Genomic DNA, 21469 nt, shown 5'->3' with positions numbered 1-21469 from the left:
TTAAGTTGTATATAATCGACGGGATGGCCTACAAGGTTTCATGTCAACTAAATCGCTCCCGATATGGTCGGGCTAGTACCTTAATGGTTCCCGGAACGTACCCGATCTGCATCCGGTAAAGGACCAACAAAGTCGATAACGGGGAGTGTCCTTATCGCTACAACAACAACAACATTATTTACTTTCTGATTTTCATTCATACGTACATATGTGCATTTTAAAATAATAAAAAAATGTTATATTATTCTAATAGATAGCATCTTCGCCGGGTTGCGATTCAGCTCAGAATATGGCAAAATCAGAGGAAATCTACAATTAAATGCAGATTCACGTGTCATTTGCCAAGGATACAAGGTACTTTACAAGCAACATGCTTTGGAATACGGTACCAAACTGGTTGGATGTATTTCCCTAAAAAAGAGTGGAACTACGCATCTTGGTTTGCCAGTATTTGCTTCGGTAATTTATATTGATTTGTAGTGATTAAAATTGCAATAGTAGATAATGTAATGTGAATTAAAATTGAATAGGTAGCCGGAGCAAAAAAGGCAACTGATCGGCATGCAACTGGTATTTATGTGGCGCCACCGGGAGCTGCTGCTGCTATCCTAGAAGCATTAGCAGCAGAAATGTCTTTGATTTTTTGAATCACCAAAGGTGTGCCATAACATGATATGGCTCGCGTTAAGCACGCTCTCTTAAGTCAAAAAAAATCGCGTCTAGTCAGGCTCGATTGTCCAGGAATCATCGCACCAGAAAGGGTAAGTAAATTGGCTACCATATTAAATATATAAGGAACATGTATGAATTTTTTAGTGATAATTTGTCATGCTTTTGTTGATAATCAACTGAAGAATGCAAATACGACAGAGTTCGAAGTTCATGTGAAAACCAATTAATTTTTTTAATTAGCGTTTGGGAGTGTATGTATGCATAGAACTGCATGGAAGGGGAGGAAAAATTAATTATTATCAGTAGATTTGCAAGATTTTTGTCATCTTCCCTGCATCGAAGTTGTCATTACATTGCGTTAAGAGAGGACATCAACACCTTACTACCCACAGCCAGTTAAAATTTTAGTAAATTTTGCTCTTTTCATCACTGTTTCAAAACGTGGAAAGTTATATATCGAGCATTCCATGGAGAATGGTACATTTTAGCAGACTTTCGCATTGCCGGCATTATTAATATTCAATCCCTAGAAGGTTTAATGTAGTCATATCAATAGTTCCCGAGATGGTGGGGCTAGTACCACAATGGTGCTTGTTACCGGAACGTAGATAGATAGATAATTTATTGAGAATTGCACAGTGACTTGTAAATCTCCTTCACAGCACCTCATCCTAGCCGACTTCCTTGATGAACCCCAGCAGTGTTCTTGGCTTGAGGGATTAAATGTGGGAATGCTCTGGCCATGGTGAGCTCATAAACTTAGCCCTACGTCTTGAAATTGCGCCGCAATCTAGAAGGATATGGTCCACCGTCTGTTGATCCATCACAAAATCGGTATGTGTTGTTCGATATTATACCCAGCTTTTGCATGTGACTGTTCAGCCTATTGTGTCTTGTAAGAATATCCGTTAGGGTTCTTAGGTTATCTTTTTGAGAGGCCTATTAATCCCTATATCGAGTTGTGCTGTAACCCCCTAACATGAACTTAGATTGACTCAGGCCTGGCATATTGCGCCAGTGTTCTCTCTTTTCCCACCCTTCTGCTAATAAATGCCCCTGTGGGCCAACTGGCAGGAACGGCTCGAGATCGATGGGTCATGCAGTTGCTGCCTCTCTTTCCATGTTGTCCGCCTGCTGTTGTTGTTGTAGCAGTGCTTCACCCCATCCAATAGGTGCGACCGATCACAAATTGTCATCAATATCCTCTAACGGGAGTCCAAAGAAACTTTCTGTTTCAACAGGGGGTGGACCATAATGAGAGGAGTGTTAGAGGCGTTGGTTCCACAATACAGTTAAAAAGATGGTTGGTGTCATGTGGGGACACATTACAAGCAGGACAATGTTTTGTATGTCGGTTGATTCTGGATAGGTAAGAGTTTAACCTGTTACGTTATCCAGCTCGAAGTTGAGCTAGAGTGACTACTCTCGTTTCCCTAGGGAGAGTGCGTTCCTCCTCTGCTAGTTTTGTTCTTTGAGTACAGGAACCACCGGCATAGAGGTCCGAAGCCTGTTTGTGGAGTTCACTGAAGACATGCTTGTGTTTTTAAGCCTCATACGGCTGTGTTCTCAGGTGCCGTATTTCCTCATAATGTAATGAGGCCGTGAACAAAAAGAGCCACAAAAGATTTATAAAAGTTACGAGGACGCTGGATTTTGGAATCTAGCCCAGAGCAACCTGTCCGATGCAACCATCCCTTGCACTTGAAACACTGACAAGAGCATTTATTTTTTTAATTTAATTTATTCATTATTACGGCTGTTTAGGCCTAAAACTTAAACTACTAAGTACAATTCATTGTTATAATCACTTATTTCTATTGAATATGCTGTTGGAATGCCTTTTGATTCCGATCAGCATATTTACTAGCGTGACAAAGGGACGAGTCTGGGAGCCACTCATTTTAGGAAGGTTGGAAAGGACGCGTTTCCAATCCTCCAGTGCTCCCAGCTTAAGGCAACACAATTTGGAACTTATATTTTTCAATTATATGTGTATTTTAAGCTGTTGGAATGTATTAGTCTCCGATCAACACAGCTAAACATGTCTTTGGATGTTGGAAATTGATAATAACGTGTATCCAATCACCCCTCAACTTTATTTAGTAAAGACGCTGTCAGAATGCATGAAGATTCCGATTAGCACAGCTCATCATATAATGGGAGGTTGAAAAGGACATGTTTCCAATCCCCCCTGCTCCAACTTTTATTTGGCCTTATATTCGTTATATAATTTTCGTTATTTTTGTTACACATTATATAATTTTATTGTTATATTAATGCTGTCGGAATGCGAGTGATTCCGATCAGCAACAGTAAATACCAGCTGGAAATACCGAATTCCAGCGAAATTAGTTGTTGGAAATGTCTGGAGTTACAGATGGCGACCGATTTTCTTTTCCTTAAGGCCGGATGCATTGTATTTTGCTGCTTCCAATATTAACATTCCCTTTTCGCGCTCCAGTATCGGATATATCATGTAAAAAATAAGAGGAGAAAAACGTTATCTTATTGGAAGGGTTTTACAATGCTCCAATAAACTTTTTTTAAAAGTATTGAAGTTATTACTACTTTTTATGTGATAAGGAAGTTCATTGAAATATTTCAGGCCCTTATATATATGACCGTCCTAAAAAGATTCTTTTCCAGCAAACGCAGCAAACTCATTTCTCAGGACCGGGGTCAGGAGAAGGACCCGGATTGGGGTCGATACCTTCCCAGAAGAGGAGAGTATGGCGCAGACCCGCTGCAAGGATCTGCTGGGAGGATGACAATTTGTGGGAGGGACGCAATAACTTAAACACTGAGTCCGCCTGCTCATTACCCTCTACTCCCCTGTGGCCTAGGACCCAGGGCAACAGTACTACGTTGTGTGCTCCTAATTGATTTAGCTTTTCTACGCACTGAAGGACCAGTGCTGACTTGATTCGAACGCCGCAAATGCCTTTAGTGGGGCCTGACTGCCTGACTGAGTATGGCAATTGTTTCATTGGGGTATCAGGCGCTGAAGTTTCAGCTTAGCGCACTAACTTATGGCGAATACTTCCGCTTGAAAATGCTCGGATGTGCTTTCAGAGTTACTGATATTTTGGCTCTGGGTCCGAAAACTCTGGCTCCAATCCCCTCTGGCGTCTTCGAGCCATCTATGTACCATACGATCTTGAGCAGACTAGTAATACATTGCACCCGCCCATACCTATACAGCCGTACCAAGAGACTGAGCAGCCCATTACATTTTGGCACAACCGGAGCACTGCTGTACATCCAATCTATATGAAAGCTATGCATTCAAAAGTGTTTGTACCAGTGGCTGGTGCACACCGAACTGGACCAATGTATGCTATATTGATGCCTGCACAAATACCAAGCTATGTTTATGTGAATAATGTTACTGCTTATTTCCATTTGCACGGTTGAGCACATACGGTACCTACGTTTATACAAGGTGGAACACCACACTATCTACATGGCGATTTAGCCAACGATCACGTTGTTGTAAGAGATTAATTAAAATATGTTATTCATAAACACTGATTCTTATATTTTCATTATAATTAAACTGTAGACTGTAGACTCATGACGGGTATTCTTACTGGACACTGCCTTCTGGCGTCACATGCCTTTAAATTAGGCTTGATCAGTAATAGCAGATGTAGGAAGTGCGGGTTGGAGGAGGAAACCATCGATTACGTTCTGTGCTCGTGCCCTGCGCTTGCCAGGCTAAGACTCCAGCTGACAGCTGTCAGGTCTAGAAGCAGCAAGTGGCTTAAGTTCTAGGAAGCTTCTGGTATTTGTCAAGAGGACGGAGTTATTTTATAACATGTCCTGGTTGTTGATAGGGTTTTAAAACAAACTTCTGGTAACACTACGGACTCATTCAGTCTATGTGAGGTCGCCATGAACCCGCCAGTTCAACCTAACCTATATTTTGTTTTGGTTTTTAATTTAGAATCAATCGTTTAAGTAAGCGATGTCAGCTAATTAAGCGCCTTCAAATGTAGATCCATAAGGAACATGGGGTCGCCAGAGCCTCGGCTGTTAAAGAAACAGGATTCGCCACGGGTAGGTGAGGTTCACAATTGGGTTGGAGAAGCTATATATTGCGCTGGCAACTCATTGAACGGGTTGCGCTACACAGCGCCCTGAACCAATTTGGTATTTTAATCGCCTCTTACGCAGGCATGCCTACCGCGGGTATATTTTAAGCCCCCTAACCAGCTGGAGCCATGAGAAGCGTTAGTGACCTTGGGTGTCCCAAGGAAAGTTCCGTCGTGCCTTGTGTTGTTGGGTGAGCGGCCAGGCAGCAGTGTGCAACAAATGCACCATTCAGGAGGATACCCTTGCTGAGCCCAGAAAATCTGGGAAAGTTGGATGTACTGGTCAAATGCAGCAAACGAGTATATTCTGTAATAGAATATGATCAACTTGGAGATAACCAAACGTTTACTTTCCTGTCCAACAGGGAACTGGTTCTAGACCCTGCTGCTAAATAAGGATAGGCGTAGTCACATCAATTCGTTCCCGGGTTACTCGAGGAAATCAGTTTTAGCAGTACATTGCACTTTTCATACTGCACATCCATACAAGAACTTCGGATAATGAATTAAACAGTTGTTGTTGTTGTTGAATTAAACAGTCATCTGCATTTGTTTGTTTTTGTAGCACGTCTAATTTCCTTCGTAACATCAATCAATTATCCCTTGTTATAATGTTGTGTTCTCTATGAATGCAACAGCGAAGTATCTTCGGGTACCCCTGATTCTAGTTATCTGAAATCTCCTTGAGTCCCTTGTGCCTTTGGCCTCTCAGAAAAGAGCTAATTGTGGAGCCCTATTTATAGAACACTTTTCGGGTTAATTATACTAAAAATTTTAATCTATCCTTACTGATATTAGTTTCTTTCTCATTCTAGGTAATTTGATTTTGACGATGTGCGCATAGCAATATTCCAAATATTCCAGCTGTAGCTGAAGGAAGAACATAAATTTGCTCAAATTATAAGAAAACTGCGACAACTATCCCCCCGCCTTTTTAGTACCACAGATAAGGCGCTAACAAGCATACTATGGGAAAGGGTCAAGACCAAAGGATCAATATCACCTATAAATCGACTTTGATAGCACGAATTGGGGCTTCCGGTATTATCCCTACAAAACTCATATGGCTCTGCAAACTGGTGTTGAACAAAACCACCAGCGCAGGAAAAATTGGGCGTCATCACTGAGCTTCGTAAGTTTCAGAGAGGGCACATCTATTAATAGACGTTATTGTACTTAATTAGCTTGTACATATCAATATACACATATGTAAAGTACACTAGAGTAATAAGAGAATAATTTAAATTGTACAAAAACATTGTATATACGAATTATTTATAATTAAATATTATCTGAACATAAAGGACGCGTTTCATTCATGGAAAAAACGATTTGACAGAAGGTAACCGACACGGGTAACCGATAGGCCAGTTAGCCGTGTTGTTGTTGTTGCATATGTTTTGGTTAGCGATAACGAAAACATAACTGATGAAGTAACTTAAAAATGTTAATAACATCGAGCGAGAAGGAATGTCGAAAACACAACAGGTAAGAGCGAGAAAGCGAGTCAAACGTACACTATTTTGAGAGAGCGCATGCGTTACCTTTTTCACGACAGCAATGTAAAAGTCATTAAGACGATAATTGGTGACCAAGTTATTGGTAACGATTAAGTAATCGATTAGGTAACGGGTACCTGTCTTGTAGGGGAGCATTCCCGTGAGAAGTGAGCGTGAGCCGGAGCTGTAAAACTCACTGGAAGACGGCAATTGTGTTCACTTGTATCGTTTCGCAGAAGTCACCATGGCAGAAGTAATGGAAGCCCGGATAAATGATCGGATTAATAGTTTAATTGGCCAAGATTGCAAGGATCTTCGTCAAGCCACTGAATTGGTGGAGCACTATCGATCGCTTGTTGTAATAACAAAGCGAAAAGTTTGTTATATTTCAGTGCCTGTTAACATGTAAAAACTAAACATTTTTTTTCATAGTTGAATCAGGATTGCGACTTGGAATTTCCAACAAATATAAAATCGGCATTCCAAATCCAAAAACTCACGACCCAAACCGTTGACTTTCAAATTGAGAAACTTGCTCAATTCGAGAGTAAGTTATGCATTAAGATTCAAGCTTCAGATAACGCATTTGAAAACATAACTTCAGATTTATTAAGAGTACATTCTTTGCAGCAACTTAATCAGTACTTAACGATAGTTCAAGATATTCAAGAAATAAGGTAAGAAATAAAGGTTATACAGGCAGCGGTCGGCCGCGGATAAAAAAATACTTGGCACGATTTTGGTAAAAGTCTAGTTGAGGAGTCGACTGCTAACACGCTACCAAAAATATCGAGAGAGGTGTCAAAAGACGCGTGTTATCTCGACAACAATAATCTGAAGGCGGAAAAGAAAAGGCAATTCTTTACGACAGCATGACACTGCTAATACGCATCCTAAAATATCGAGAGAAGTATCAAACGACGCGTCTTGACATCAGTATTAATAATCCGAAGGAGGAAAACATCTTTTGGACGTGTTAAAATTTTTATTTTCCGCCTTCGGATTATTAATACTGATGACAATACGCGTCGATTGACACCTCTCCATATTTTTGGTAGCGTATTAGCAGTGAACCCCTCAACTTGACTATTATCGCGATTTTTCTCCGATATAAACTAGATTTCGGTCGCGCTCCTTTTAATTGTTCAATCATGTTGATATAGGCGTCTTTGATTCAAATTTCACATTCACCAATCACATATGTTATGTGCTCACAATGGCATACAAAAACCTTGCTTTTATTCGCAAATATGCAAGAGACTAAAGATCCGTATACCAAGAAACCCCTATATATATCGTTAGTGCCCTGTAACCAGGAATATGCTTCCAATATCTGGAACCCCATCTACAGCAGTCTATCGGCCAGAATAAAAAGAGTTGAAAGAAAGTTTGTCCGGTTTGCTTTGAACACCATACATTTTGATTACCCGCTGCTTTCTTATTCTTCTTGTTGTAATTGATTTACTCTTTACAAAAGCTGTACCTATTGTGTATGTTTAATGTTTATATTTATTTTTAATATGTTTTTGTATTAAATCTGTAAGTTTTTTGATCATATACTGAATAAACTAAACTAAATGTCCGTTGGTATGCCCCGGATTCTGGGTATTCAGCAGAAACTGTTTGTTCAGCATTTCAGATAATGTTCATTATGTAGTTGATGTTCCGGGGACATAAGAAGACAGTCCGCAGCGGTTCTGAGAGCTGGGTTTTGGCAGGCCTGTATTTTCTTCCAGTGAGTAATCTTAAGGCTTTGAGACCATATCGCGGGCCCGTAACACGCAATGGGTCGGCATGTATACCCTGGTCGAACAACATACCCAGTATTTTTGGGTGCAACACAGTCGGTTGCGTCATGCCATCGACGTGGATGCCAATATAGTCGAAATTTACAGTGTCAATGATGTAAATAAGGACGCCGATGATTTGGTCGGTGACAATTTCAGGTTTCGCGAGGCGAAAAACTGTGGTCCTGGACCTGTGGCCATTATTATGCAGTTTTTGTTGTTGTAGCGATGACGACACTCCCCGAAGGCCTTGGGGAGTGGACCATAATGAAAAGATTGCAGGAAAAGAAAATTGGCAGTCATTGGCGTTGTTGTTGTAGCGATAAGGCCTTGGGGAGTGTTATGGCTGTTGTTGTTGTAGCAGTGCTTCGACCCATCCAATAGGTGCGACCGATCACAAATTCCCATCAATATCCTCTAACGGGAGTCCAAGGAAACTTGCTGTTTCAATAGGAGCCTTCGTACATTTTTACCATTTTACTTACGTGCTTGCAAGGCTAATTATTGTAGTTTTGACCCAATTTTTCGCGCGCTTACTGAATTTAATAGACTCTCGGGGAGGTTTTTTATTGATTTCTCTATGTCGAGAAATATTTTCAATTCAACTCTAGAAGTACATCTCTAATTTTAACTTGCAATATCTATTTGTATTTTTTTTTATTTGTTGCTTATGCTATTCATATTTTCACATTTTTGTGTAGTTATAAGTTGTTTATTTAGTTTTAAATTACTTTTGTTTCTAGTCTGAAGATTATTTCTGACTAAATAAATTAAACATAAACATAAACAATAGGGGTGAACCATAATGAGAGGGTTGTTAGAGGCGTTGGTTCCACATTACAATTGAAGAGATGGATGGTCGGCAGGTATTGGTGCAATTTAGAAATGAAACATCAAAACCAAGAAGAGTTAAACAAAGGGTGCCACAGGGTGGTGTCCTATCCCCACTTTTGCTTAATTTCTACATATCTAAGCTACCTTCGCCACCAGAAGGAGTTACTATCGTTTCCTACGCCGATGACTGCACAATAATGGCCACAGGCCCAGACCCACAGATCGATGAGCTTTGCAACAGAATAAACGGCTACCTCCCTGATCTCTCCAGTTCTTTTTCACCTCGCGAAACCTTACATTATCACCGATTAAATCCTCCGCGACCTTATTTACATGGACGTCCCAAATGTCAACCATTTGAACATCCACGTTGATGGCACTACGCTACCGACTGTCCTACACTCCAATCCAATCATGTGGGGACACATTGCAAGCAGGGCATACATTTTGTATGTCGGGGTTGATTCTGGGTAGGTAAGAGTTTAACCTGTTACATTATCCAGATCGAAGTTGAGATAGAGTGACTCGCGTTTCACTAGGGAGTGTTCCTCTTCTGCGAGTTAAGGTATTGTTCTTTGAGTACAGGATTCACCGAGCAATTCCTGACATAGAGGTCCGACGCCTGTTTGTGGAGTTCACTGAGGACCTGCTTATGTTTTTTGGGTTGTTGTTGTTGACAGGTGACGTATTTCCTCATAATGCTTACGGAGATGAAACCTTAAGCCCCTGGGCGGTGTTGGGTCATCAATCAGATGCCTGTTGGGATGCCCAGGTTGCTGGGTATTCAACAGGAACTGTTTGGTTAGCATTTCATTTCTCACCCTGATGGCGAGTATTCACATCTCATTATGTAGATGGTGTTCTGGGGATATAAGAAGACAACCCGTGGCGGTTCTGACACAAGTATTTTGGCAGGCCTGTAGCTGTTGTTGTTGTTGTTGTAGCGATAAGGTTGCTCCCCGAAGGCTTTGGGGAGTGTTATCGATGTGATGGTCCTTTGCCGGGTACAGATCCGGTACGCTCCGGTACCACAGCACCAAATCCCCCGCTGTCAAATCCCTCGCTGGCAGTACTTGGGGAAAAGATAAAGAAACGCTCATGACTACATACACAGCAATTAGCCAGCCGATTACGTCTACGCGTCACCCATATGGTCGCCAAGCCTAAAAATCACCCATTGGAAGAAACTACAGGCCTGCCAAAATACTGCTCTCAGAATCGCTACGGGCTGTCTTCTTATGTCCTCAGAACACCATCTGCATAATGAGGCGAGAATTCTCCCCATCAGGAGAGAGAAACAGTTCCTGTTGAATACCCAGAAACATGGGCATCCCAACAGACATCTGATTGATGAACCAGCACCGCCTAGGGACTTAAGGAGTCATCTCCGTAAAGGAAAGTGGGAAGAATATAAATCTGCAACAGACAGCAGCTTTGCTGCCCTCCCTATCCCGACTGATGCCCGCCAAGGGGAGCGTGCCTTCCGTAAGGTAATTGAATCCGCCTCGGCACATTTAATTCCCGCCGGGAGAATTCCCGAAATCCGGCCCCACTTCCCGGCGGAGGCCGCGAGCTTAGCGAGGGAACGCGACCTTATAAGACAGCTTGATCCAGGCGACCCCCAAATAAGGGATATAAACCAACGCATCAGATTGCTTGTGGACGAACACAAGCGGGCGAAATGGGAAGAGCACCTAAGAGGTTGTAACCTCTCTACCGGTGTAGGTAAACCTTGGTCCACCGTAAAGTCCCTATCGAATCCGACTATGCACAAAGACAAAGTTTCCATCGCCTTTGGCGACAACGTGCTGTCGGATGCGAAAAAATGCGCGAGCGCTTTCTGCCGACAATATATAATGCATCCTACGGTCGACAAAGATAGACAGAGAGCCAATAGACACGCACATAAACACAAATTCAGCGCGTCACCAATCACCATCACCGCTAGAGAGGTTGAGGACGCCATTGGTCGCGCTAAACCATCCAAAGCAGTGGGCCCAGACGGCATAGCCATGCCGATGCTTAAAAACCTAGGGAAAGAGGGTTTCAAATATTTAGCGCATGTCTTTAACCTGTCTCTCTCCACCTTTGCCATACCCGAGAAATGGAAAATGGCCAAGGTGGTCCCGCTACTAAAGCCTGGGAAACCAGCTAACGTAGGTGAGTCATATCGTCCGATATCTCTCCTATCGCCAGTGGCAAAGACGCTTGAAGCCATTTTGCTCCCTTATTTCCAAGCACATTTGCAGCTAGCCCCTCATCAGCATGGCTTCAGAAAACTCTATAGCACTACCTCCGCGCTAAATGTCATTAGCACCCAGATAAATTGCGGTTTGAATCAATACCCCCACCATAGAACAGTGCTCGTAGCGCTAGACCTATCAAAAGCTTTTGATACGGTCAACCATGGCTCATTACTGCAAGACCTGGAAGGGTCTACCCTTCCCCCATGTCTTAAAAGGTGGACCGCAAATTATCTGGGTGGTCGGCATGCATCGGTGCAATTCAGAAACGAAACATCAAAACCAAGGAGAATTAAACAAGGGGTGCCACAGGGTGGTGTCCTATCCCCACTTTTGTTTAATTTCTACATATCTAAGCTACCTTCACCACCGGAAGGAGTCACAATCGTTTCCTACGCCGATGACTGCACAATAATGGCCACAGGCCCAGGCCCAGAAATCGATGAGCTATGCAATAAAATAAACGGCTATCTCCCTGATCTCTCCAGTTTTTTCGCCTCGCGAAACCTGGCATTGTCACCGACTAAATCATCCGCGACCTTATTTACAACATGGACGCCCCAAATGTCGACCATATTGAACATCCACGTCGATGGCACTACGCTACCGACTGTCCTACACCCCAAAATCTTGGGTGTGACGTTTGATCAGGATCTACATTTTGGTGCGCACGCAACCGCAATTGTTCCGAGAATTCAGAGCCGTAATAAAATCCTCAAATCCCTTTCTGGCAGTACCTGGGGAAAAGCTAAAGAAACGCTCATGACCACATACAAAGCAATAAGCCAGCCGATTACGTGCTACGCGTCACCCATATGGTCGCCAAGCCGAAAAACTACCCACTGGAAGAAACTACAGGCCTGCCAAAATACTGCTCTCAGAATCGCCACGGGCTGTCTTCTTATGTCCCCAGAACACCATCTGCATAATGAGGCGAGAATACTCCCCATCAGGGAGAGAAATGAGATGCTGATCAAACAGTTTCTGTTGAATACCCAGAAACCTGGGCATCCCAACAGATATCTGATTGACGAACCAGCACCGCCTAGGGGCCTAAGGAGTCATCTCCGTAAGCATTTTGAGGAAATACGACACTTGAGAACCCAGCCGTATGAAGCGAAAAAACACAAGCAGGTCCTTGGTGAACTCCATAGACAGGCGTCGGACCTGTATGTCGGGAATTGCCCGGTGAATCCAGTACTTGGAGAAAAATATCCAAAACTCGCGGAAGAGGAACGCATACTCCCCAGGGAAACGCGTGTCACTCTTGCTCAACTTCGTTCTGGATACTCTAACAGGTTAAACTTTTACCTATCCAGAATCAACCCCGACATACAAAATGTATGCCCCGCTTGCAATGTGTCTCCACATGACACCAACCATCTCTTTAATTGTAATGTGGAACCAACGCCTCTAACACCCCTTTCCTTATGGTCCACCCCTGTTGAAACGGCAAGTTTCCTTGGACTCCCGTTAGAGGATATTGATGACAATTTGTGATCGGTCGGGGCTATTATGTGGGGCGAGCATTGCTACAACAACAACAACAACCACAGCACCATTAAGGTGCTAGCCCGACCATCTCGGGAACGATTTATGTGGCCACATTAAACCTTCAGGCCATCCCCTCCCTCCCCACCCCAAGTTCCATGAGGAGCTTGGGGTCGCCAGAGCCTCGTCTGTTAGTGAAACAGGATTCGCCGCGGATAGGTGAGGTTAACAATAAGGTTTGGAGAAGCTATATCAGGGATGCACCTTAACGTTAAGCTAATCGTTTATCAAAAAATTTCCACCGTTTCCGTTGAAACACTTCGAAATATTATCGATAAAGAAATTATCAAGATAAATTGTATCTCGTTTTTAACTGAAACGAAAAGCTTTCGTTTACGTTAAAAACGTTAACAAAAACGTGATACTTTATGTTTGAATTGTGCTGGCAATGCTATAGCCATGGTGAAGCCGTAAGGTGGTAACAACGAGGGCACATACACACACAAACTCCATGTAATTTGTTTGTGTAATTCGTTGGTGGTAATGTCAAAAATACTCTGAGAAATGTTCGTACTGTCAAAATTCATGAGAAAAGTTGCAATCAGCTTGGCGAATGCTTTCACCTTTAATGACTCCGCCATCAATCAGCTTTGCCAGCATAGTTTTAAATTAATAATCAACATAAACGATTTGATTTCGTTTTGATATGGCAGAAAACGAAACGAAATCATTTCGCTAATTTGACGTTTTTAACGTTAATAAACGAAACGAAATGACTTTGTTTCGTTTATTAACGTTAATTATCGTAACGAAATGATATCGGTTCGTTGGTTAAGCATGCCTGAGCTATATATTGCGCTGGCAACCTGAAGGGTTGCGCTACACACCCGTTGAATCTGGTATTTTAGTCGCCTCTTACGACAGGCATATCTACCGCGGGCATATTCTTACCCCCTTACCCGCTGGGGAAGCTGTAGCTTCTTCCAGTGAGTAGTCTCTAGGCTTGGCGACCATATCGGGGACGCGTAGCATGCAATCGGCTGGCCAATTGCTTTGTAAGTGGTAATGAGCGTTTCTTTATCTCTTCCCCAAGTACTGCCAGCAAAAATTCTCCGAATACACCGGGTACCCCAATGCTAACCCAAGGACGTCCAGTCCCAGGGCCACAACAGCAGTTGCGTCCTAGCCTTTCACAACCCAGGCGTAGTCAGCCGTCACCTACTCCTAGAGTGACGACGTTTCCCCCTATGCACTTCAGAATTATGCAGTTAAACTGTAATGGATTAACTGGGAAGATCACGGAGATAGTCGACTTCATGAAGCGGCACAACATCCGCATTGCTGCCACAGAAAAGATCGCGAGAGCGGCAGTCGGTTCTATGTACCGGAGCGACTCGCGATTTTTCCCGACCAAGGACTGTCATTTCAGTGTGACCCCATTTAATTTGTTTCGTCCCTCCCACAAATTGTCATCCTGCCAGCAGCTCCTTGCAGCAGGACTGCTCCATACTCTCTTACTCCGGGAAGGCATCGAATCCAATCCGGGTCCGTCTCCTGACCCCGGTCCTGAGAAATGGTTTTGCTGCATCTGCCGGAAAAGAATCTTTTTAGGACGGTCATACTGTGTTCAGTGTGTCTCGTGCAAGGGATGGTTGCATCGGACAGGTTGGTCTGGGCTTGATCCCAATACCCGACGTCCACGTAACTTTTATAAATCTTTTGTGGCTCCTTGCTGTTCACGCCCAAGGGCGTCCCGTAGTCTACGCTTAAGCGCCCCCACTACCTTCCAGCAGCCCCGCTGCTCAGCAAGCCACAACAAGTACCCGCTGCTGCTCGCGCCCCACGGCGCCAACAACTGAAACAGCTGATACCACTCATAACTACTACCTTGGTAGTAGAGTTGGTAGTAATGCTGAGCATCAGCCCCTGCCCCGTCTTCTCCCCCCTCTTTTCCGGCAGCAATCGTGCAGGTCAGGGAAACAGACTCTTAGTCCCTACCTCCGTTTGCACCGTCTGCCAGCACAGAATATATAGGTTTGCTGCATCCGCCCAATGCAGCTCCTGCCTTGGGTGGTGCCACTTTCCTAGATGTTCTGGTCTCCGCGACGGCAACCCCCCGACGGGTTTCATCGCCCCATGTTGCCAGGTCGCAAACCCAAATCATCCGTGTACCCAATGCTTGCCCAAGGACGCCCAGTCCCAGGGCCACAACAACAATTGCGTCCTGGCCTTCCACAACCCAGGCGTAGTCACCCGTCACTTACCCCCAGAGTGGCGGCGTCCCCCCTTATGCAATTCAGAATTCTGCAGTTAAACTGTAATGGACTTGTGGCATACCTACCTCTTAATTTTCTATTTTTTTTCGATTTAAAAAAAAAAAAGTGCGTGCAGCCATGTAATTATACTTCACGTTCAAATAATATTTCGGAAAACCATTAGGCCCCTCGTCTAAGGTGACGGATGGGTTTGGCCAAGAAGTATGTCGCCTATTTGTTAGAGAAAATTCATTAAACACAGAATTTCTCATTGATACTGGCGCAGACGTCTCGGTGCGCCCTGCTCTTTCCAGTGAAATGTTGAATGGACCAGCATCTCTTCAGCTATTTGCTGCAAATCAATCTCAAATAAAAACCTTTGGAAACAAAACATTAAAATTAAGTTTGGGCCTAAAAAGAAGTTTACGGTGGACTTTTATATTAGCAAATGTTAAGAAGCCTATAATCGGCGCCGACTTTCTCAGCCATTACGGATTAATAATTGATCTTAAGAATAATAGAATAATAGATAACGTCTCAAACTCTATTAGTAATGCGATTTCACATATTGGGTTATTACCACCTTCAATTAAGTCAATATTTGAAGACTCTGTTAAATATCCATTACTTGAAGAATTAAAGATCTTACCGCATCGCATGATAAAAATACACCAATTAAACATTCTGTAACGCATCACATTCAAATATCTGGCCCACCTTTTTCATCTAAAGCTCGTAGACTATCTCCTGAGAAACTACAAATTGTTAAGCGTGAGTTCGATACTATGTTAAGGCAAGGCATATGTAGGCCATCAAAAAGTTGTTGGGCTAGTCCATTACACATGGTACCCAAACCTAATGGAGAATGTCGACTTTGTGGAGATTATCGGCGGTTAAATTCTGTGACAATTCCAGATCGTTATCCCGTTCCCCACATATTTGACTTTGGTTTTCTTCTTCATGGCGCAAAAGTTTTCAGCAAGGTTGATTTAGTTAAGGCTTATTACCTAATTCCGGTTGAGAGTTCTGATGTTGAAAAAACAGCTATAATTACTCCAATAGGATTGTTTGAGTTTCGTCGTATGACGTTCGGTTTGTGTAACCCTGCGCAAACTTTCCAACGCTTCATCAATCAAGTTATTCGCGGACTAGATTTCTGTTATGCGTATATAGACGATATTCTGATTGCATCGAAGAATATAGACGACCATGTCAAGCATATTAAATCTCTATTTGAACGGTTTCGAGAGTTTGGAGTTGTTATAAATACGTCGAAATCCATTTTTGCGGTACCCGAAGTTCAATTTCTTGGATACTTGGTTATCATCAATGGCTTGCAACCCTTACTTTCTCGAGTTGAGGCTATAAAAACTTACAAAACACCTGAAACAACTAAAGACTTGCGACGATTTTTGGGGATGTTAAACTTTTATCGCCGTTTCATTCCCAAAGCCGCACAGTATCAATCAAAATTACATACACTATATAGTGGAAATAAAAAGGGTGATAATAAGAAAATTCAATGGTCCCCGGAACTTACTGCAGCATTTCAAAACTGTAAAGAGCAGTTATCTGGTGCAACACTCGTATCCCTCGCTTAATGCGTCATCTTTGTGGGTTGATGCATCGGATACTGGAATGGGCGGTGTTTTACAACAACAAATATATGGTAATTGGAAGCCCATCGCTTTTTACTCTAAAAAATTAACTAGCACGCAAATGAGATACAGCGCTTATGATCGTGAGCTTTTAGCAGCATAATCGGATTTAAAACACTTTCAATATTTTTTAGAGGGTAGACAATATGCTATATACACAGACCTTAAGCCCCTTATATACGCATTTTTACAAAAGCCAGAAAAGGCAGTTAAGGCATTTAGATTACATTGGTCAGCATACTGTCGTTATTCGCCACGTTTCCGGAAAAGAAAATGTTGTAGCCGACGCCTTATCTAGAGTGGATGCAATAGCAATGCCATCGCCGTTAGATTATAAAGCGTTAGCTCTGGCTCAAGAATCTGATTCAGAATTGAACAATTTATTAAGTACAGCGGACTCTTGCCTTGAGTTAAGAAAAATGAAAATTCCAGAAGTTAATGTTGAAATATATTGTGATGTTTCTACAAAAAACATACGTCCGTATATTACACCAACATTTCGAAAACCTCTCTTCGAAAGTATGCATGGACATTCTCATCCCGGAGTGCGAGCGTCAGTAAATTTACTCCGAAATCGTTTTGTTTGGCCATCAATTTCCAAAGATGTAGCTAAATGGACTAAATCATGCATTGCTTGTCAAAAATCTAAAGTTAATCGCCACGTAAGAAATCCTCTTGACAATTTCACACCCCCATTATACCGTTTCAAATATGTCAGTATAGATATTGTTGGTCCATTGCCATTATGCAAACAGTATAGATACATCCTTACATGCATAGACAGATTTACACGTTGGACTGAAGCAATATCGCTGGAAGACATTACTGCTGACTCCGTTGCTTATAAATTTTTTTTTGGATGGGTTTCTCGTTATGGTGTGCCAGCTCATATTATTACTGATCAAGGACGACAGTTTGAATCTTTACTTTTTCGAGAATTATCTAAAATGCTTGGAATAAGAATAACGCATACAACTCCATATCATCCACAGAGTAATGGTCAAATTGAGAGATGGCATCGTACCTTTAAAGCTGCATTAAAATCCCAAAAATCGAATAACTGGGTTAATTCACTCCCTATTGTCATGATGGGGTTGCATGCAAATATTATACAGGATATTGGTTTCTCCCCAGCTGAAATGGCATTTGGAAAAATTTACGACTTCCTGGAGAAATATTTAATAACAAAAAGGAAAACAAATACTCTACACAATGGGAGAAAGAATTTTCTGAAAACATGCATTTTTTAAAAACCAGCAGTTCACTGCGACATGGGAAGAAAAACGTATTTGTACACCCAGAATTAGGTACCTGCTCACATGTGTTCATAAGGTGTGACGCAGTTAAAAAACCTTTACAGCAACCATACGACGGTCCATTCAGAGTAATTTCTAGAACCAAAAAAATGTTCAAGATTCAAGTATATGGAGAAAGTAAAGTAATTTCAATAGATCGTTTGAAACCAGCTTTTCTTTTGGATAATCAAGAAAATGTTGAGGAAGATTGTATACGTTATATTCCTCGTAGAGTTACTTTTAAAATAAATTAATTATGTATATGTCGTTATCACTAGGAAGGGGGTACTGTGGCATACCTACCTGTTAATTTTCTACTTTAACAATTATTCGATTAAAAAAAAAAAAAATTTCAATTCATTTGTTGTCAGTGGAAACATTTTTTCAGTTAGTTGAAGAAAATTATTTTAGAGACCGGAACATTAATTAAATAATAAAGAACGTGTTTATATAAAAATATATTTGTGTAATAATTCAACTTTACAGACTAACTGGGAAGATTACGGAGATAGTCGATTTCATGAAGCGGCACAACATCCGCATTGCTGTGATTCAAGAGACTAAACTCACGGCAAGATCTGCATTGCAGACCTGCTCTGGGTATAATGTCCACAGGAAGGGCCGCGAGAGCGGAAATGGAGGCGGCCTCGCGTTTATCATACACCACTCTGTGCAATATTATATATGTAGGGTTAAATACCCTACTACATGGTTTGGGCGTTTCGTATGGCAACGCTGCCATACATAAAATACGACTCTGTTGAGTAATCGCTTGGAATCAGAACGCATTATTATTTTTATTATTTTAATGTACAAACATTGGCATTGTAAATTTAGTTATATTTTAATAAACTTTTGAGGAATCAATTAAGATTCCTAAAGTGGTGACCCCGCCGATTAACATGCCAAACGAAACGGAAGAAAGATTTGTTGATGCGGAGAGTATGCTTCATTTGGGGCGGCTCGCAGTGAAGCCACCACCATTTTGGAAGCCCGATCCGAGGTTGTGGTTCGCCCAAGTGGAAGCGCAATTCGTGCGCGCGGGTATCACGACCGATGACACTAAATATTATACCATCGTGGCTGAAATTGATTCAGCAATATTAATGCATGCCAGCGACATTATTACATCGCCTCCTGCCACCGGCAAGTATGAAGCGTTAAAGAATAGGTTGTTAGCGGAGTTTGGGGAGTCAGCGGAAAAAAAATAAAAACGTCTTTTTGATTCGTGCGAGCTGAACGACAAGAAACCATCAACGTTGTTGCGAGAGATGAAGGATTTAGCACACAATCGGTTAGACAACGATATTTTAAAAACAATTTGGTCGCGACGCTTGCCGATGCAGGTCCAGCAAATTTTAACGACATTAGATGAGGACGTCGAAGAATTGGCTAAAAAAGGTGACAAAATTTTGGAAGTAACGACGGGGGGTGAAGTCAACGCTATGGGAACGACTACTAACGACACAGAGACGGCAATTGCCGAACTTGTATTTCATATGGACAAATTCGAACAAGAAAATCGTAATAAATTCCAGCGCACGGAGCAAGCAGGGCGAACTAGGGTTCCAAAGGCAACAGCAACTACGGTACCGCGAAACGGCGCTGTACGAGTATCAAATAGCGACATTTGTTGGTATCATCGCATCTTTGGGAACCAGGCCACAAAATGTCGACCGCCTTGCAGTTATACGCCAGCACGCACGGAAAACTAGTCAGTCCTCCGTTCAAAGCGGCTACCACGGAGGCTAGCCAACACACGAGCCGTCTCCATATACTGGACAAAATTTCATCTTCAAAATTTTTAATCGATACTGGGGCCGAAATTTCAGTGGTACCCAGAAGTAATAACGACCCGGCGCTACCTTCTCCGATGAAGTTAGTGGCCGCGAACAACACCCAGATCAACACGTATGGTAGGAAGAAGTTGACACTCGATCTGGGATTCAAGCGAACCTTTACTTGGCTATTCATCATAGCTGACGTATCCTACCCGATAATAGGCGCGGATTTTTTACAAAAGTTGGAGATCTTAGTAGACATGAACCACAAAAGGATTATCGACCAGAGGACTAAAACTCAGATTGGATGTCTTGTAGTAAACCCTCCTCAAGGTATTATCACGCTCAGATTTATTTTTTTTATTTATTTATTTATTTATTTATTTAAAGTCGACGCAAACACAAAGCGGTCGACTAATTATTGTAATAGACAGATATATATGTAAAATACAGAGCCATTCTTAAAATTAAAAAATTCAAAAAAGGTACATAGAAAATTTGTATGTTATAAACATTTGACATCGCATTGTATAAGAAAAAATAAAATTAAAATATCAGGCTAAACATAAGAGTATAGCAGTATGTAAAGCAGCAAACGAACATTCAAAGCCAATGCAGTTATACAAATCATTGTACCGCGAGCACCAATGGCGCAGGGGACTGTTTCTAGCAAAATTTTGCCGGCATAGAGGTAAATGAAAAGGCACAAAATGCCTGGACGCCCTAGCAGGAACCTCAAAATTTAGTTGACTGATTAGGTCAGGGGAGTCAATCACACCAATGATGAGCTTGTGAATGAACATAACGCCAAGTAATACTCTACGATTCTCTAGAGATGGCAAATTAATTAGAAGAAGTCTATTCCTGTATGGTGGAAGATGAGTACTTGATTCCCAGTTGAGACCTCGTAATGCAAAAATTAAAAACCGTCTCTGGACCGACTCAATCCGATCAACATGGATTTGATAGATCGGGGACCAGACACATGAACAGTACTCTAGAATAGGACGTACCAGCGAGGTATAAAGGATCTTTGTGAAATAAGGGTCATCAAACTCTTTAGCCCAACGTTTGATAAAACCTAATACACCAGTTGCTTTGTTTCTAGCGGTTGAAATATGTGTGGTAAAACTTAATTTCGGATCAAAAATAACTCCTAGATCAGTTACAATAGATATCCGCTCCAAGGGGTTGTTGTTGTTGTTGTTGTAGCGATTAGGTTACTCCCCGAAGGCTTTGGGGAGTGTTATCGATGTGATGGTCCTTTGTCGGATACAGATCCGATACGCTCCGGTAACACAGCACCATTAAGGTGCTGGCCCGACCATCTCGGGAACGATTTATATGGCCACATTGAACCTTCAGGCCATCCCTCCCTCCCCACCCCCAAGTTCCATGAGGAGCTTGGGGTCGCCAGAGCTTCGTCTGTTAGTGAAACGGGATTCGCCGCTCGAAGGTGAGGTTGACAATTGGGTTGGAGAAGCTATACATTGCGCTACACAACCCCTTGAATCCAAGGGGTCGCTTCACACGGTGAAAAATCATTTGCTTACATTTAGAGTAATTCAAAAAAAGTAAATTTGCAGTACACCAGCTTTGAAATGAGTCAAGATCTACTACCTCTTTTATGCAAAGGTATAATAAACGATTGTTTCCAAATAGATGGGAATGATGCGGATTCCAGAGACAGTTTAAATAATTTAAAGATAGGCTCTGATAAGCTGACAGCACAGTACTTAAGTACACAACTAGGAACACCATCTGGACCCGGCGAAGATATCGGTTTCAATGCAAGGAGTTTATTAAGAACAGTATCTTTATCAATAAATGGGTATAAAATATTATTAGAACTTTCCAAGC

The 21469-nt window shown here is 42.1% G+C and overlaps 1 protein-coding gene and 1 long non-coding RNA gene across 6 annotated transcripts in view; both read left to right on the top strand.

The window, feature by feature from the left end:
• Positions 1 to 5837, top strand: LOC137233711 (uncharacterized). Its single transcript, XR_010947544.1, has 3 exons — positions 1 to 459; positions 531 to 761; positions 5582 to 5837. It is a non-coding gene; the product is annotated as an uncharacterized lncRNA (long non-coding RNA).
• A 631-nt stretch (positions 5838 to 6468) lies between these two features.
• Rint1 (RAD50 interactor 1) overlaps positions 6469 to 21469 on the top strand; it is a 466626-nt gene continuing 451625 nt past the window's right edge. For 3 of the 5 annotated variants that reach the window (XM_067791696.1, XM_067791698.1, XM_067791695.1), the window contains exons 1-2: positions 6469 to 6641; positions 6698 to 6942. In XM_067791696.1, the coding sequence (XP_067647797.1) occupies positions 6510 to 6641; positions 6698 to 6942 (377 nt within the window). In that variant the 5' untranslated portion in view covers positions 6469 to 6509. Of the gene's footprint in view, positions 6642 to 6697; positions 6943 to 21469 lie in introns of those variants that run through there. The other 2 variants (XM_067791694.1, XM_067791699.1) reach the window with 2 other exon arrangements.

Source organism: Eurosta solidaginis, chromosome 5, assembly GCF_040869045.1.
Source record: "Eurosta solidaginis isolate ZX-2024a chromosome 5, ASM4086904v1, whole genome shotgun sequence".
NCBI lineage: Eukaryota > Metazoa > Arthropoda > Insecta > Diptera > Tephritidae > Eurosta > Eurosta solidaginis.
This window is presented reverse-complemented; position numbering and strand designations above follow the sequence as displayed.